This window comes from Tachypleus tridentatus, chromosome 5 (genome assembly GCF_004210375.1).
Source record: "Tachypleus tridentatus isolate NWPU-2018 chromosome 5, ASM421037v1, whole genome shotgun sequence".
NCBI classification, from domain to species: Eukaryota; Metazoa; Arthropoda; class Merostomata; order Xiphosura; family Limulidae; genus Tachypleus; species Tachypleus tridentatus.
This window is the reverse complement of record NC_134829.1, coordinates 14022723-14042850: the sequence shown is the minus strand read 5'-3', so window position 1 is coordinate 14042850 and position 20128 is coordinate 14022723. Positions and strand designations below refer to the sequence as shown.

Here is a 20128-nt window from a genome sequence, read left to right as displayed (position 1 = left end):
CATGAACTGTTCTGTTTTATACATTACAGGATATGTTACAGATAGCTGAGACACTGTTATCATCATGAACTGTTCTGTTTTATACATTACAGGATATGTTACAGATAGCTGAGACACTGTTATCATCATGAACTGTTCTGTTTTATACATTACAGGATATGTTACAGATAGCTGAGACACTGTTATCATCATGAACTGTTCTGTTTTATACATTACAGGATATGTTACAGATAGCTGAGACACTGTTATCATCATGAACTGTTCTGTTTTATACATTACAGGATATGTTACAGATAGCTGAGACACTGTTATTCATCATGAACTGTTCTGTTTTATACATTACAGGATATGTTACAGATAGCTGAGACACTGTTAAAGGGGTCATCATGAACCGGAAACCTCCTTCCTTGTATCATACCCAAAATATAATCAAATTCTGAAAAACTTTGTTTTATAATATCTTTTAAACTCTAGTTCTGTAAATATATATATTTTTGATTCAATTAAAATGCTGGCTGCTTCTAGTTCAAGCGAAGTCCAAAAGTGCACAAATCACCCAATTTCTACTACATTTGTAGTTTACTATGACTATTTTGGGTGTAAAATTAATGACCATGAAAACATTTCAGTTTCAGATGTGCAAACTGTATGACACACATACTTCCCACAACATGGTACAAACACAAAAATCACCTAAGTCAGTGTTTCCTAAACCATGTGCTACAGAAGAATCTCAAGTGTGCCATGAAATGTTTACAACTGTTAATTAATTTTTATTTGGTAATATAAATCTATTATCTTTAACAGTAATTTCTGCCTGTGTTATTCAGAGGTGGTGCAACTACACACATGTGAAAAAGCTAGGACACCCTATGAAAGCTTGTGTATTTTGTAACATTTTTGGATATATAGATATTTCATCTCAATTTTAACAATACTGAGAGATTATAGGAATATAACTAAACAATTAAAACTGAAGAAAAGACTTTTCAAGATCTTTTGTAAATGTAATTCTACCAAAATGCATATTCTAACTGAGGAAAAAGTTAGGACACCCTACCCCCTAATAGCTAGTGGTAAACCCTTTGGCTGAAATAACTGCAGCGAGATGCTTCTTGTAGCCAGCTACCAGTCTCTGATATCGGTCTGAAGAAAGTTTGCCCCACTCCTCAATGCAGAATTCTTTCAGCTATCAGATATTTGCATGTACAGTCTGTTTCAAGTCACCCCACAGCATCTCAATGGGATTAAGATCTGTGCTTTCATTTGGACATTCCAGGACTCTCCATTTCTTAGTTTTCAGCCTTGGTGTATTTACTGGTATGTTCTGGGTCATTGTTGTGTTGCAGGGTCCAGTTCTGCTCCAGCTTTAATTTTCTTACAGATGGTCTCACATGATCCTCAATCACCCTCTGATACACAGTAGAATTCATGGTGGATTCTATGATTGTGAGCTGTCCAGGTCCTGTTACAGCAAAGCAGCCCCAAACCATGACACTTCCACCTCCATGCTTCACAGTTGGTATGAGGTTCTTTTCCTTGAATGCTGTATTTGGATTACGCCAAACATGTCCTCTGTTCTGGTGTCCAAATAATTCAATTTTGGACTCATCTGTCCAAAGGACATTATCCAGAAGCCCTGGTCTTTGTTCACATTCTCTCTGGCAAACTTCAGTCTGGTCTTGATGTTTCTCTTAGAGAGCAAAGGTTTCCTCCTTGCACACCTCCCATGCAAGTTAAACTTGTGCAGTCTCTTTCTGATTGTAGAGGCATACACTTTCACATCAACAGCAGCCAGAGCTGCTGAAAGTACCGTGATGATATGTCAGGGTGTTTGGAGACCTCTTTTAACATCTTGCGGTCTGCCCTCGGTTTGAACTTGCTTGGACGACCAGACCTGGGCATGTTGGCAGTTGTTTTGAAAGCCCTCCACTTGTTGACTATTTTCCGAACAGTGAAATGGCTGATTTCAAATTCTTTTGGGATCTTTTTAAGTCCCTTGCCAGACTCATAAGCTGCTACAATTTTCTTTCTGAAGGCCTCAGACAGCTCTTTTGCTCTCACCATGGTGCTCACTCTCACTTCAACAGTCAGGAGCACACCAAACTAAATGTCTGAGGTTTAAATAGGGCAAGCCTCATTCAAAATGCTGAGTAACGATCTTCTAATCATGTGCACCTGGTGTGATACACCTGTGTGTGAGTTGAGCTATTTCAAGTGAGAATAAATTGGGGGTGTCCTAACTTTTTCCTCAGTTAGAATATGCATTTTTGTAGAATTACATTTACAGAAGATCTTGAAAAGTCTTTTCTTCAGTTTTAATTGTTTAGTTATATTCCTATAATCTCTCAGAATTGTTAAAATTGAGATTAGATATCTATATATCCAAAAATATTACAAAAATACACATAGGCTTTTATAGGATGTCCTTACTTTTTCACATGACTGTATGTCTGGCATATGCACTTATCATATTTATATATGCCATAAAACATTTTAGAACATTAAAAGTGTATCACAAGCAGAAAATATTTAGAGATAAATTAGTTGACTGTTATTTTTGCAGAACTAATGTTTTTTGGATATTCAGTCAAAATTTTAAAAAATGCATTAGATATCCAGATACTGCATCAGCAATGAAACCACTACCTCCTGGGGTTGGTCTTCCAGTGCCACATCCACTAGTAAATTGGGAAACTGAGGAGTTATCCTGTGAAAAAGACAATGAATCATTTTCATCTAGTACTTCTATTCCTGTGGTATCTCAGCATAAACTGACTCAATTACACCAAAAGAGTTAAATGATCCAATTCGTGACTTGCATCTATTAAAGCAACAGGGGGAATCTTCTTGGTTGTCATTTACAGCAACAGAATTTATTACCTCCAGAAACACGTTTTAATTTGCAAAAGTTGCCATTAAAGTCTTTACTGTTGTACATTTATTTTAGTGTCTACACTTATTTCTGTATAGTTTTCTTTTATGCATGTGACTTGTATTATTGAAATTGTATTGCACAGTTCCAACATGTTCTTGGAATTTGTAGAAGATTCTTGAAAGTGAGAATCAGCAATATTCGTTTTACAAAAATGTGCTAGAATATTGATGAAATGTTGAGAAAATTGTGTGATTCTTACATAAAAACTTGCACACCAAAAGACAAAGATTATTATTATTGGTCAGCTACAATCAGTGTGCTATTGGCATCAGAAGCTACAATTGTGATTAGTGCCTATTAATCAGAAAACTACAGAATTTAGCCAGGAACATTTATACATTTCAAACCATTTAACTTCAGTGAATTAACTTTGGATGTTATTATTTCTACAAGGACATTAAATATCTTCCTTGTAAGAAGTGAACTTGTAACTGTTGTGAGGTCAACAGAACCAGCTAGCTTAAGTGAGGTGAGACAATATCAACTCAGAATTAATTTGCTCATTATGGACCTGTATCACTGATAAAATATTCAGCTCTAGACTGGATGTAAGACTCAGTGTTGTCTGTAAGTTTGTAAAACTTTTGTATATAAACCATTATTTGTAATAACTATTATCATAAATTATATTGTTTTTGTTTATATATTAAAATATAGTTGTGTTAAAAAAGAAAACTGTGGGTATCAACTTTGTTGACAAATACCATAAATTTGATACACATTAACATTTAACTTTTAAATTCAAATTTCTGATTATTTGAAATAGTAATGCGTAACGTATGTAATATAATGAATTGGAAACTCATCTGGGATACATTATAAGTAACAACAGTAATGGAATTTATTAGTTCCAGAAACAAGTTTCAATTTACAGAAATTGCTATTAAAACATTGCTTCCCACTACAGTATGCAGCATATGAAGTGTTTCTGTATAAATGTTGATGCACTAATGAAATAATTAAATATTGACCCTCACCTTCAAGAAGGAAGACATTTTATCAACTCATAGCTGGTATGAAAGCTGTACTTTAGCACAGTAGAAACACTTTAAGCTAATGATTCCTCTTGCTCATGTCGTTATCATGAAAGAAATTTATCGATGCATGGAGATTATAGTTGAGACCACCAAATATGATCACCCTAAGTAGAACACACGTGATCTCAAAATTATTGCACTCCTGCTAGGCCTGCAGAGTAAGTGTACCAAACATTGTTGCTCTTTGTGTCTCTGGAACAGCTCAAATGATGAAAATCATTTCGAAAAGAAGGAATAGCCAATCAGAGAAAAATTACATACCAGGGAAACAAAATATTATGTATCAAGCTTTTGCAAATCCTCGAAATGTGATTCTGCTTCCACTTTATATTAAATTAGGACTCATAAAGAATTTTGTAAAAGAAAAGAACAAATACGTTAACGATTTCAGATACACGTCTGAAAATTTTCAAACATCAATAAAACCAAAATAAAAGAGGGTATCTCTATCAAAACAAAGGTTTGGGAAGTGGTGATGTATTGTAACCAGTACTCAATCAGAAAGAATTTGTTGCCTGGAAATCATTCAAACAGGTTGTCAAAATTTCTTAGGAAATACAGACATGAAAACTATGTTGTGATGGTTGGTCATAATCAATCAGTCAGACATGGTGAAAATTCAGGAAAACTTTTAGGTGGGAGGAAAACAAATGTTCTTTTTTTTTAAATAATATTTACCCCCAGACAAGAAAAAGCTAAGTCCCTTAAGCTTCACATGAGTATAAGAGAAAATAAAATTTATCTTGATTTATGGAGGAAGAAATTAGAGTGGATTGAGTCTGATGGGAAACTCATGTTCTACACATGTTACATGTGACATTTTTAACTTTGGCAAGTTTCTTTTCCATGTTGTTTTTCTGGGAATTTACCTCAGATTGAAACAATATGCTAAAATCATTTGTTAATGTTTTCATGTGACAGTGGTTCACTTCCTACCTTAAAATTTTCATAAATAGTATGGTATCATAGTTTAATTTCAAAATGTTGAAAACTTGTAAAATTAATAAACTGTGTTATTTTATACACTATATTCACTTCTATTTTTCATACTGTTTTGTGTAGTTGTGTTGTATTTTACACCAATTGTTCAGAGATTTTTGAAATTTGACTAAAGCAATGTCTGAAATAGAAATTAACTGGGTAATAACTTGAAAAAAAATATATATATATACATACATACACACACACACACATATCACAGTGATTTTTCTGAAACTTCTGAATAGTAACTTTGGAGTTGGGACAGCAAATTTTTATTGAACATTTTACAAAGGTTTAATAAGGATATTTAGAATCCATGCAACCCTAAAAATGTACTATAAGATACACAAATATACTTCTTACCCTAGCTCTAAAGATGTCCTGTTCAGAAAGTGCACCTCCATTTTCACCTACATTATTCGATACATCAAGAGCCTCATCAACATTGCTGTAATCAAATGGCAAGACTTCATGGGTCTTATATGCTACTTCAGGGTATTTCTTTCGTCGAGGCAAAGCTGGTTCCATCGTTGAATCTACTGAAATCAACACTACTACAGAACTTTTATTTACAAAAATCCAGTCATTTAGCTTTTTTTATTCACCTTCTATACTAATATTGTACGAGTACACTTACAAAATGTAAAGTATGATGCATTTAGTTTTAGTGACCCCTGGCTACTTAAGAGAATTATGCCATAACTAGAACAGCAAAATATAACTATTTAATTGACTCAATAGGGCTGATTAGAATTTTAAGCAATTTTCCTTGTTTTACCTTATCATTAAACATGCCTTTCTATACTTTGGTACCCTAAAACCATAGTTGTGTTACCAACTCATGGAAGAATCTTTATTCCAATCTGACAAAGGAAGCTCTAGCTTTCTATGGATCCCTGGCCTATTTTTAGATATGAGAAATTCTTAAGGTATCTAAAGTGAAGAGAAGGTTCCTGTAACATTATTAATGATGGGACCAATCCAAATTAAATGTGACAAATATTAAGGTCTCAATCTAGAAACACATTTTGGTCAGTATGACAATAGTAATTTCAAAGCATATTTTTATCTGAATCAATATAAAGATTATGTAATATGAAGTGTGATATAAGTTACTACTGTTTCCAATCAGACCTTTGCTTGAAGTAATATATACAGTGGTACCTTGGTTCTCGAACTTAATCAGTTCCAGAAGGCTGTTCGAAAACCGAATCAATTTTTCCCATAAGAAATACTGTAAATTAAATTAATCCATTACAGACCTCCAAAAATTATGCATTATGAAGCATTTTATATAAAAATATTGCTTATTTATACCTGTATAATAATACTTACATGCATAAAGTCAACCACAAAAACTATAAACACAATAAATGAAAAATTAACTACACTTTACCTGTGTGGAGGAGGGCTGATGGCATAAGTGAAAGGTGGTGAGGAACGTTGAGAGTAGGAGTGTTATTATTGTTTGGAAGGGGAGTCACCTTCCATAAAAATGTCAGATAACTCTCCTTCTGGGGTCCTTTCTTTTTTTTTTGTCTCTTTGCACCACTACAACCTGCTTGAGACTCACTGGACCTATTTCTCACTAAAAACTTGTCTAATAAGGTTTGTTTCTGCCTACATTTTAAAATGTTTCTGAAGTAAGACATGGCATTGTCATTGAATAGGTTTATGCTGGGGTTTGCTAAAGCTTTGTCAGGGTGAAATTTTTCCACAAAACGCTGTAACTCTCCCCATTTTCCACACATTTCCTTGATTAGTGAACTAGGAACATCCTCCCTTCCCTCCTCCTCATCTAAAGACACTCCCTCATTTGCCTTCTGTTGCTGCTCCTTCTGAAGGTCTTGGAGTTCTTCTGTGGTGAGCTCAGTGTTGTGGTCTTCCACCAACTCCTCCACATCATCACCATTCACATTCAAGCCCATACACTTGCCAAGTGAGACAATATCCTCGACAACAGGCTCAGCCTCAAAGCCTTCAAAGTCTCTATCTGCTACTGAGTCTGGCTACAATTTCTTCCAGGCTGAGTTCATAGTCCTCAAAGACACTTCTCTCCAGGCTTTATCCATGATCCTCAAGCAATGGAGGATATTAAAGTGATTTTTCCAGAACACTCTGAGGGTTAACTCTGTGTCAGAGGTCACTTCAAAGCACCTTTGAAACAGTGCTTTGGTGCAGAGTTTCTTAAAGATTGATATGACCTGCTGGGCCATGGGCTGAATGAAAGGAGTTGAGTTAGGGGGCAAGAGCTTCACTGTAATGAAACTGTACTCCTCCACCAATCCATCCTCCAAGCCTGGTGGGTGAGCAGGTGCATTGTCCATCACAAGAAGGGCCTTGAGTGGCAACTGTTTTCCATGAGGTAATTCTTTACACTTGGGGCAAACACTTCATGGACCCACTCCATAAAAAATTGCTTGGTTACCCATGCTTTACTATTAGCCTTCCACATGACATTTAGTTTACTTTTCAGGGCATTATTTTTCTTAAAAACCCTTGGATTCTCAATATGGTACAGAAGCAAAGGCTTAAGTTTTAAATCCCCACTTGAATTACTACATAACAATAGAGTTAGCACGTCCTTCATTGGCTTGTGTCCTAGCAGTGACTTCTCCTCCTTGGTGATGTAGGTACTCTTTGGCATTTTCTTCCAAAAGAGGCCTGTCTCATCACAGATGAACACTTGTTGGGGAATAAAACCCTCAGCTTCTACATAGTCCTTAAATTCCCTAACAAATTTATCAGCAGAGTCTTTGTTAGAACTGGCACCCTCCCCATGTCTCACCACACTATGTATGCCACTTCTCTTCCTAAATTTTTCAAACCACCCCCTACTAGCCTCAAAGGCATCACTTGTATCAGCACTCATTCCAGAGGTGTTTTTCAAGAGGTCAGCATGCAACTGCTTTGCTTTCTCACAAATGATGGTCTCAGAAATGCTATCACCAGCTAACTGTTTTTCGTTTACCCAAATCAACAACAGTTTTTCTACGTCTTCCATTGTTTGTGTAGCAAGGTCAGACATGCAAACACCACTCTCATACCTCGCTATGAGATCTTTTTTCACCTCTATTGTGGCTCTAACAACTTTTCTTTTTGGTTTGCTGCTTTCATTATCCTTCTTTGACCCCATGGTGGCTTATTTAATCAGAATATTTAGAAAAACAAAACAAAAAAAACAAAAGGAAAAACAGGAACGTTCACAGCAGATTTTAGCGGAGGTGTAGACTGAGCGACAGGTGCGGGGGAAAATGTTTTGGGCAAGCTTGGGGTGGGCCAAAAATGGTCAAAGGGTTGTTCGGATCATCAGTTGGGTAATTTTGGGGGTTTGGGCCATGACAATACGAGAACCAAGTTTATGTTCAACAACCAAGACATTTTTTCTCAAACAATATGTTCGAAAACAGAATTGTTTAAGAAGGGAGTTGTTTGAGAACCGAGATATCACTGTATATGCAAATACATATTTTGTACTTGTGTCTTTCTTTAAAAAGTTATGCCAACAACTGATAAAACAGAAGTAACACACACACACTCTAATGGTTATAAAATGTACAAGTTAAACCTGGTTAACCTCACTAGAGAAGCCCTAAAAATTTGTAAAAAACTGTTTAGAAATTTTGGACCCTACTGATTATATGTTAAAATTTAAACAAATCTGTATATCTTATGTAACCTTAAAACTGTTTCTGTATTTTTGTATTAAAAAATAATTATATGATTAACAAATTTGGAAGTATAATACCAGCCTTAAAAATACTAATAAAGCATAACAACTAACAGTGGTGAAGATCAACAAGAAACTCAACACCACAACACAGATAATACCGGTGAAGACCAAAAAAAAAAAACTCAACACCACAACACAGATAATACCGGTGAAGACCAAAACGAAACTCAACACCACAACACAGATAATACCGGTGAAGACCAAAACGAAACTCAACATCACAACACAGATAATACCGGTGAAGATCAAAAAGAAACTCAACACCACAACATAGATAATGCCGGTGAAGACCAAAAAGAAACTCAACACCACAACATAGATAATACCGGTGAAGACCAAAAAAAAAAAACTCAACACCACAACACAGATAATACCAATGAAGACCAAAACAAAACTCAACACCACAACACAGATAATGCTGGTGAAGACCAAAAAGTAACTCAACACCACAACACAGATAATACTGGTGAAGACCAAAACGAAACTCAACACCACAACACAGATAATGCCGGTGAAAACCAAAACGAAACTCAACACCACAACACAGATAATGCCGGTGAAGACCAAAACGAAACTCAACACCACAACACAGATAATGCCGGTGAAGACCAAAACGAAACTCAACACCACAACACAGATAATACTGGTGAAGACCAAAACGAAACTCAACACCACAACACAGATAATACCGGTGAAGACCAAAACGAAACTCAACACCACAACACAGATAATGCCGGTGAAGACCAAAAAGAAACTCAACACCACAACACAGATAATACTGGCGAAGACCAAAAAGAAACTCAACACCACAACACAGATAATACTGGCGAAGACCAAAAAGAAACTCAACACCACAACACAGATAATACCGGTGAAGACCAAAAAAAAAAACTCAACACCACAACACAGATTATACCCGTGAAGACCAAAACGAAACTCAACACCACAACACAGATAATACCCGTGAAGACCAAAACGAAACTCAACACCACAACACAGATAATACTGGTGAAGACCAAAATGAAACTCAACACCACAACACAGATAATAATGGTGAAGACCAAAACGAAACTCAACACCACAACACAGATAATAATGGTGAAGACCAAAACGAAACTCAACACCACAACACAGATAATACTGGTGAAGACCAAAACGAAACTCAACACCACAACACAGATAATACTACTGGTGAAGACCAAAACGAAACTCAACACCACAACACAGATAATACTACTGGTGAAGACCAAAACGAAACTCAACACCACAACACAGATAATTCCGGTGAAGACTAAAAAGAAACTCAACACCACAACACAGATAATGCTGGTGAAGACTAAAAAGAAACTCAACACCACAAAACAGATAATGCTGGTGAAGACCAAAAAGAAACTCAACACCACAGCACAGATAATACTACTGGTGAAGACCAAAACGAAACTCAACACCACAACACAGATAATGCCGGTGAAGACCAAAAAGAAACTCAACACCACAACACAGATAATGCTGGTGAAGACCAAAAAAAAAACTCAACACCACAACACAGATAATACTGTTGAAGACCAAAAAAAAAACTCAACACCACAACACAGATAATACCCGTGAAGACCAAAACGAAACTCAACACCACAACACAGATAATACTGGTGAAGATCAAAAAGAAACTCAACACCACAACATAGATAATGCCGGTGAAGACCAAAAAAAAACTCAACACCACAACATAGATAATGCCGGGAAGACCAAAAGAAACTTAACACCACAACATAGATAATGCCGGGAAGACCAAAAGAAACTCAACACCACAACATAGATAATACCGTGAAGACCAAAACGAAACTCAACACCACAACATAGATAACACCGTGAAGACCAAAACGAAACTCAACACCACAACATAGATAACACCGTGAGACCAAAAAAGAAACTCAACACCACAACACAGATAATAATGGTGAAGACCAAAACGAAACTCAACACCACAACACAGATAATAATGGTGAAGACCAAAACGAAACTCAACACCACAACACAGATAATACTGGTGAAGACCAAAACGAAACTCAACACCACAACACAGATAATACTGGTGAAGACCAAAACGAAACTCAACACCACAACACAGATAATACTGGTGAAGACCAAAACGAAACTCAACACCACAACACAGATAATACTGGTGAAGACCAAAACGAAACTCAACACCACAACACAGATAATACTGGTGAAGACCAAAACGAAACTCAACACCACAACACAGATAATGCCGGTGAAGACCAAAAAGAAACTCAACACCACAACACAGATAATGCCGGTGAAGACCAAAAAGAAACTCAACACCACAACACAGATAATACTGGCGAAGACCAAAAAGAAACTCAACACCACAACACAGATAATACTGGTGAAGACCAAAATGAAACTCAACACCACAACACAGATAATAATGGTGAAGACCAAAACGAAACTCAACACCACAACACAGATAATAATGGTGAAGACCAAAACGAAACTCAACACCACAACACAGATAATACTGGTGAAGACCAAAACGAAACTCAACACCACAACACAGATAATACTACTGGTGAAGACCAAAACGAAACTCAACACCACAACACAGATAATACTACTGGTGAAGACCAAAACGAAACTCAACACCACAACACAGATAATTCCGGTGAAGACTAAAAAGAAACTCAACACCACAACACAGATAATGCTGGTGAAGACTAAAAAGAAACTCAACACCACAAAACAGATAATGCTGGTGAAGACCAAAAAGAAACTCAACACCACAGCACAGATAATACTACTGGTGAAGACCAAAACGAAACTCAACACCACAACACAGATAATGCCGGTGAAGACCAAAAAGAAACTCAACACCACAACACAGATAATGCTGGTGAAGACCAAAAAAAAAACTCAACACCACAACACAGATAATACTGTTGAAGACCAAAAAAAAAACTCAACACCACAACACAGATAATACCCGTGAAGACCAAAACGAAACTCAACACCACAACACAGATAATACTGGTGAAGATCAAAAAGAAACTCAACACCACAACATAGATAATGCCGGTGAAGACCAAAAAAAAACTCAACACCACAACATAGATAATGCCGGGGAAGACCAAAAAGAAACTTAACACCACAACATAGATAATGCCGGGGAAGACCAAAAAGAAACTCAACACCACAACATAGATAATACCGGTGAAGACCAAAACGAAACTCAACACCACAACATAGATAACACCGGTGAAGACCAAAACGAAACTCAACACCACAACATAGATAACACCGGTGAAGACCAAAAAGAAACTCAACACCACAACACAGATAATAATGGTGAAGACCAAAACGAAACTCAACACCACAACACAGATAATAATGGTGAAGACCAAAACGAAACTCAACACCACAACACAGATAATACTGGTGAAGACCAAAACGAAACTCAACACCACAACACAGATAATACTGGTGAAGACCAAAACGAAACTCAACACCACAACACAGATAATACTGGTGAAGACCAAAACGAAACTCAACACCACAACACAGATAATACTGGTGAAGACCAAAACGAAACTCAACACCACAACACAGATAATACTGGTGAAGACCAAAACGAAACTCAACACCACAACACAGATAATGCCGGTGAAGACCAAAAAGAAACTCAACACCACAACACAGATAATGCGGTGAAGACCAAAAAGAAACTCAACACCACAACACAGATAATACTGGCGAAGACCAAAAAGAAACTCAACACCACAACACAGATAATACTGGCGAAGACCAAAAAGAAACTCAACACCACAACATAGATAACACCGGTGAAGACCAAAACGAAACTCAACACCACAACATAGATAACACCGGTGAAGACCAAAACGAAACTCAACACCACAACATAGATAACACCGGTGAAGACCAAAAAGAAACTCAACACCACAACACACATAATACTGGTGAAGACCAAAAAAAAAACTCAACACCACAACACAGATAATAATGGTGAAGACCAAAACGAAACTCAACACCACAACACACATAATACTGGTGAAGACCAAAAAAAAAACTCAACACCACAACACAGATAATAATGGTGAAGACCAAAACGAAACTCAACACCACAACACAGATAATACTGGTGAAGACCAAAACGAAACTCAACACCACAACACAGATAATACTGGTGAAGACCAAAACGAAACTCAACACCACAACACAGATAATACTGGTGAAGACCAAAACGAAACTCAACACCATAACACAGATAATACTGGTGAAGACCAAAACGAAACTCAACACCACAACACAGATAATACTGGTGAAGACCAAAACGAAACTCAACACCACAACACAGATAATGCCGGTGAAGACCAAAAAGAAACTCAACACCACAACACAGATAATGCCGGTGAAGACCAAAAAGAAACTCAACACCACAACACAGATAATACTGGCGAAGACCAAAAAGAAACTCAACACCACAACACAGATAATACTGGCGAAGACCAAAAAGAAACTCAACACCACAACATAGATAACACCGGTGAAGACCAAAACGAAACTCAACACCACAACATAGATAACACCGGTGAAGACCAAAAAGAAACTCAACACCACAACATAGATAACACCGGTGAAGACCAAAAAGAAACTCAACACCACAACACAGATAATACTGGTGAAGACCAAAAAAAAACTCAACACCACAACACAGATAATACTGGTGAAGACCAAAAAAAAACTCAACACCACAACACAGATAATACTGGTGAAGACCAAAAAAAAACTCAACACCACAACACAGATAATACTGGCGAAGACCAAAAAAGAAAACTCAACACCACAACACAGATAATACTGGTGAAGACCAAAAAAAAACTCAACACCACAACACAGATAATACTGGTGAAGACCAAAACGAAACTCAACACCACAACATAGATAATACTGGTGAAGACCAAAACGAAACTCAACACCACAACACAGATAATACTGGTGAAGACCAAAATGAAACTCAACACCACAACACAGATAATAATGGTGAAGACCAAAACGAAACTCAACACCACAACACAGAAAATAATGGTGAAGACCAAAACGAAACTCAACACCACAACACAGATAATACTGGTGAAGACCAAAACGAAACTCAACACCACAACACAGATAATACTACTGGTGAAGACCAAAACGAAACTCAACACCACAACACAGATAATTCCGGTGAAGACTAAAAAGAAACTCAACACCACAACACAGATAATTCCGGTGAAGACTAAAAAGAAACTCAACACCACAACACAGATAATACTGGTGAAGACTAAAAAGAAACTCAACACCACAACACAGATAATGCTGGTGAAGACCAAAAAGAAACTCAACACCACAACACAGATAATGCTGGTGAAGACCAAAACAAAACTCAACACCACAACATAGATAATACTGGTGAAGACCAAAAAGAAAGTTAACACCACAACATAGATAATACTGGTGAAGACCAAAAAAAAAAACTCAACACCACAACACAGATAATACTGGTGAAGACCAAAAAAAAAACTCAACACCACAATACAAATAATATTGATGAAGATCAACAAAAAATACAACACTACAATAAATGAAATACCAGTGAAGACCAAAAATAAACTCAACACAACACAGACAATACTAGAGAAGATCAACAAGAAACACAACACTACAATAAAAGAAATACTGGTGAAGATCAACAATACACTCAACACAATAAAAGAACTATTGGTGAAGATTAACCTTGAACTCAACCTTGCTACATAAGTTAATAAAAGTAATACACACATAGACAAATTATTTATCACTGCAAAAATGACATTTTGTTGCATGTTTTGACCCTGTTTGTTTATGTCATCATGAAGCTTGATGATAACCCTACCACATGAGGCTGAAACATGCAATAAAAATTAATATTTTCCTAAATTTAAAACGTATTTCCAATTATACTTACTTCTACTGACACTTATAGCTATTACCCAACTGCCAGGGTTTCTTTTTGCTTATCTAAGCTTTATTCTGATTTTTTCTCACTTGTTCTAGTCTTTTGTACCCAACTCAACAGCCCTTGGTGATATTTATCTCATGATACTCTTTTCCTATAGTAGTGTACCCTCTACCCTAGTACTGTATATAAGCACCCTTTCATATAGTTTTATCACTTTTTCCAGACTGATGATAACCCAGTTTCTAACACTAGCTTTTAGTGAAGAGAAAGGGCAGGAGAGTATCAGTGAAAGTAAGTATTATTGGAAACAATTTCAATTTCCAAAAATGTTAACTTCCAAAACATACTTAACTATGCTGTCACTTGTAACTAGAATCACATATTGAGAAGGTGGAGGGGCCAGTGAGGGCATTATCCACATAGAAAGCATCTGCACAGATCATGGGTGTATCAAAATAAAAGTGGTACCTGAATGGTAGAAATGCATTACATTCAAAACACTCTGAACTTAGTTCCTGTAGCAAGAGTAGACTTGTACATGAGTAATCATCAGTATAGGCCAGCCCTAACCAGCTAGCTCAGGCTCCACTACTTGGGACTGGAATTAAGATATCTTGGTCCCTACATCCCACATTGATGGCTAGGGCAATTGACTGCAGTGTTATATGTAGATAAAGTTTTGATTGGATCCCAATCCCAACTTGTGGTCATAATGTCCCAAACCACCTGAACCACTACAAGAAGGTAGGTAATGACTAAGCACACAAACCTTCTTCTCCACCCGAAGAAGCCCAAAAGGCAACACCACAGGCTTGGAATGATGGGATTGTGTATAAGCATACTTAACCAAAGGAACAGAACTTGTCCTGTCTGGAATTAAGAACATTCATCCTAACTTCCCAACAAAAGTGGGAAAGGAGCCTTCCAGTTGACTACAGAATTGTGGGGAGCACATGCAACCTGTGTTCAAACAAGGACTTGGGAATGAGACCACCACACACTCAGAATTACAATGAAATAATGGACCTCCTTCCATGAACAATATATGAAACTGATACTGATTAAAGAGAAGTGCTCCCTGCTAGTACAGCGATAAGTCTAAGGAATTACAATACTAAAATCAGGGGTTGAATTCCCCTTGGTGGACTCAGCAGATAGCTCGATGTGGCTTTGCTAAAAGAAAACACACACAAAAAAAGTGCTGTGCACACCCCAAACAAATAGTGTAATGTCAAATCTTAACTGGTATTGCGAGCAGTCTCCTGAAAAGGCTAGTGCTACTTCTACCGATATCTGGGAGAAACATCCAGGGATCGAAATATAGGAGTCCCCAGTTTCACTCTCTTGTTGACAAACACACTCTTAACACTGCAGGAAAAGCTTCTGCCCACCATCACAATGACTGGACACTAAGTGTTGTAAAGATATACTTTTAATTGGTCCCAACCTGTGGTCATAATGTGTTCCAAACCACCTGAATCACAATGAGAAGGTAAGCAATGGCTAAGCAGACAAACCTTCTGAATGCTATTTAAGTCTCTTTCAGAGTATACACATACTTTTATTTAGGATAATATTTCATTTTTCTGTGAAGTTCTTACTCAAAAAAATGGTGACTAAAAATTACTTCAAGATTGATGAAATAGGTGAGTCAAACAGTGGTGAATTAAATAAATCAACTCGAGTTTCTAATTTATGAAAAATATATTTCACATACTTACATCAAATGCATGAGAATTATATTCTACAGTGTGAGAGTGTGAAATAGCATGTAAATGCATTAGTCTCTTTACAGTATGTGACATTTGACAGGTTTGGATAATGAGAGAGCTACAGTAGAAACATCTTGGGGCCAACATTAAGAATATGAGATAAACAGTAAGAACAGCTTACAGAACATTACTAGAATATTAGAAAAGAAATTGCAAAATGTAGAAGAAATTACACAAGTCTTATGTAGACTGTAGAAATATTGGGTATTTAAAAATGTCTGTAAAGTAACTTTTATTTATTACAGGAGCTCTTATAAGATATTGTATTGTTTTATTTATCACCAAGCTGGTATAAGACACTGTGTTGTGTTTTTGTACCTAATCATCAAGTTGATGTTAAAGTGCTGCATTGTTTTTCTACCTTATCACCATGTTGATGTGTAACATTTAGTTTTGTTTTTACATGTTATCACCACCAATTTAGTACAAAACACTTCTTTGTGTTTTTGGAAATTAAGATCAAGTTGGTATAAACCTCTATACTATGCTTTTGTATCTAATCATCAGGTCAGAGTATGCCAAACCTCTAACTAACTCAATAGAAATAAGACACATGCTAGAATATTAAAAATGAAAATGTAAGGTATAAAAATAAAGGAATTAAATGAATGCACATTTTTAAAACACTATCTTTTGAGAAATATTAAGATACTAATATAAAAGCCTGTCAAAAACAGTGGGAAATTGTTGGTGAATGATTTATGAAAATTTTAGAATTTAGCTAAAACAAATGTATATGTAATCTCCAAAGCCTGAGGCTCTGTGTACTTATCAGCCATGTTAACTGGTCAGTTATCAACACTAAACCAACCACAGCCTTGTTTTTATATGTTAAAATTTCAACATGTCTGACTTGGAGAGTTAGGCAGAAACTTCATCACCAGCTGCTAAAAAGTTAAAATTTGGGGGAGCTGCTAAGAACAAAAAAAAACTTGAAAAAGAATAGAGTACAAAATACCCATTCATATCTTTTGTGAATAGTAAAAATACCCAATTCTGCTGCAATGCCTGTAACAGAATATTGTCATGTACATAGAGGTTTGTTGATTCAACAACAACAAAAATCACAGAAGACTTTCTTTTATGTTTGCAGCATCAAAGACTGACATCAAGAGAAAAGTAAATTTCAAGTTCAGTTTAAATTATTTCTATCAAGAATCCTATGGGCTTTGGACTCTGCAAAAATTAAACTTAAATTACTTTAATATGAAACTTTTAATAAAATAAACAAGGAAAACTTAAATTATTTTGAATCAAAATATATAGTACTAGTAATCAGTTTTATTAAATCTCTAATTCATTCTTCAAAATGGTAGTAAAAATAACAGTATAAAGTTTTAATTTCTGTACTTTAGTGAAATGTTTTGAAATATGATGGTATTCTGTAAAGTATTTCATTTCAAATTATTCAAAGAAAGGATAAAGTCACAACAGCATTGATAAACCAAGAAATTCCCATTTTTTTGTTGACTACTTGAATCCACTTTTTTCCAAGCATTTTCCCAGAGATTTTCCCATGATATGCTCTGCTGCTACAAAGAGAGGATGCATGATAAATGGAACTATAGCATTCCACTTAAAAGAGCTTGTCCCCATTATAAGAATTAACCTGTACTGTCTAATTGACAGATCACTCAACTGACACCAGGTTGGAAAAAATTAATCCTTTGACTGCCCACATTTTTTACATCAACAGCAGAAAAGGTAAGAACTGTTTCTTAAACAGATATGCAACTAAAGAAACAAATGCCACAACTGCTTCTTAATTATTCAATGACATCAATGAAGTTTTATCATTACATGATACACCATGGATTAACTGCAACATATTTTGAGTTGATAAAACAAATGTTAAGGTTGGTAGTAGAAACTATATCTTGACATATGTGAGAGAGAAAAATGAAGCAGTCTGCATCATGGGATGTCCTTACCACCAAATTCACAACATTGCATCTAAAGCATTCAGATCTTTTGCCAATATAGCAGGTTTTGTTATTGAGGAAATGTGTAGAGACACCATTTACTACTTTTATGAAAGTAGTAAAAGATAATTACTCCTGGAAGAATTTTCCAACTTTTGTAGTGTAGAGTATAGCCAGATGATAAAATATGTAAATACTCACTGGCTGAATGTGTAAACTACTATAAGGAGGTATCTTCATATGTATCCAGCACTGTGGAGTTATTTTCTCTAAACTCAGAAAATGTGCCATGCTTCAATTGCTTAAATTTACTTTTTTTAGGGACACCACATCTAGAGTCTACCACGTTTTTCCATTCAGTGTTACTTACATTCACCACTCTGAATCAATTTCTACAAAAAGAAGATCCAAGCAATCATACAGTAGATAATTGCAGTACAGATTTTAAGCATATCCTTGGAAAATATGTTTTCATCGAAGGTGGAACAAACTATTTTTGATGTAAAATTTTAAGGAGAAAGTGAACAGCTATGTGATGACCAGCTGTTTGCAGGTTGACAACAAAGCAACTGTTAAACAAGTTTCTTTATGAGAATAATATATAAGAAAGGCACAGAAAACTATTCTGCAGAGGGGTTAGATATTTCTATTAGACATCTAAAAAAAGAGACTTTTAACAAACTTCCACTGGATGATCATACACTTAAACATACCAAGTTTATTGATTTCTTCCAAAGAGGTTGATTGTTGGTTGGTTGGTTGGCATTTATTGGTGCAAAGCAACTAGGCTATCTGCACCATACAATCTGTAAAAAATTAATTTAAAAGTAAAATTATTAAAATATGTAAAAAGGTATGTTAAAATAAAACAAATCCCAATTTTGGATATATAAACTTAAATAGAATTAAAAAGACCAATGGTCTTTAAAAATGCAAAAAAACACAACTGAGGTGGACAGTGTCACCATCACCAATGACATTGTCAAACATCAAGAGTGAACCCATGGTAAAAATATGTCTAAACTGTTGCTGCTGCTCATGGCTGTAATAACAGCATGACAATAGAATGTAAGCTATTGTGGCTTGTGTATCACACAGACCACACACTAGTGCATCAGGTCCAGATAAAAGAAAATGAGTTAAAAAACTGACCAATGGGTAGCCCAGCTAGGGCAATTTCCTCCTTCTGACCCTTACAGAAGCAAGACAGCCAAAGTCCAATAGAAGGTTTTATCTGAAAAAGCATGTTATTACATTGCTCACTCCAACTCAACTGCTAACTGGGGCAGAGATGAGCCTTGAACCAGAACCACAGACCATGTATGAAACAGGCATGGTCATGAAAGGCACCAAAGCAGACAGACTTAGCTGTGGTGTCAATAGGTTCATTCCTGCAAATACCAACAAAGCCCAGTATCCAGACCTTAATAGTAATGGATAATAAAAAGAAATGAGTCAGTTGTTTTTAAATACTGATGAGAAAAGGGTGAAACTAACATGAAGCAATTCCAGAGCCAGTAAAGAGCTAAGCAAATCAGTATAAATGATACAGCTCATGTACTGCATAGCTTCTATGTGATCCAGGGCAAGAGAAATAGCATACAGTTTATCAGTGAACACAGAAACTGTAGAGGGAATCCTGTGTGCAACCACTGAACCATGGCAGAGCTCACAGAGTCACCTGATTTCAAACCATCCAAATAAATAGGAATGGAAGGATTGTTTGAAAGAT

General features: G+C 36.0%; 1 protein-coding gene across 8 annotated transcripts in view; it reads right to left on the bottom strand.

Moving 5' to 3' along the window:
* LOC143250568 (uncharacterized) overlaps positions 1–20128 on the bottom strand; it is a 140533-nt gene that overhangs the window by 108224 nt on the left and 12181 nt on the right. For 4 of the 8 annotated variants that reach the window (XM_076501323.1, XM_076501322.1, XM_076501320.1 and 1 more), the window contains exon 3: positions 5320–5495. In XM_076501323.1, the coding sequence (XP_076357438.1) occupies positions 5320–5495 (176 nt within the window). Of the gene's footprint in view, positions 1–5319; positions 5496–19109; positions 19203–20128 lie in introns of all 8 variants that reach the window. The other 4 variants (XM_076501324.1, XM_076501321.1, XM_076501326.1 and 1 more) reach the window with 2 other exon arrangements.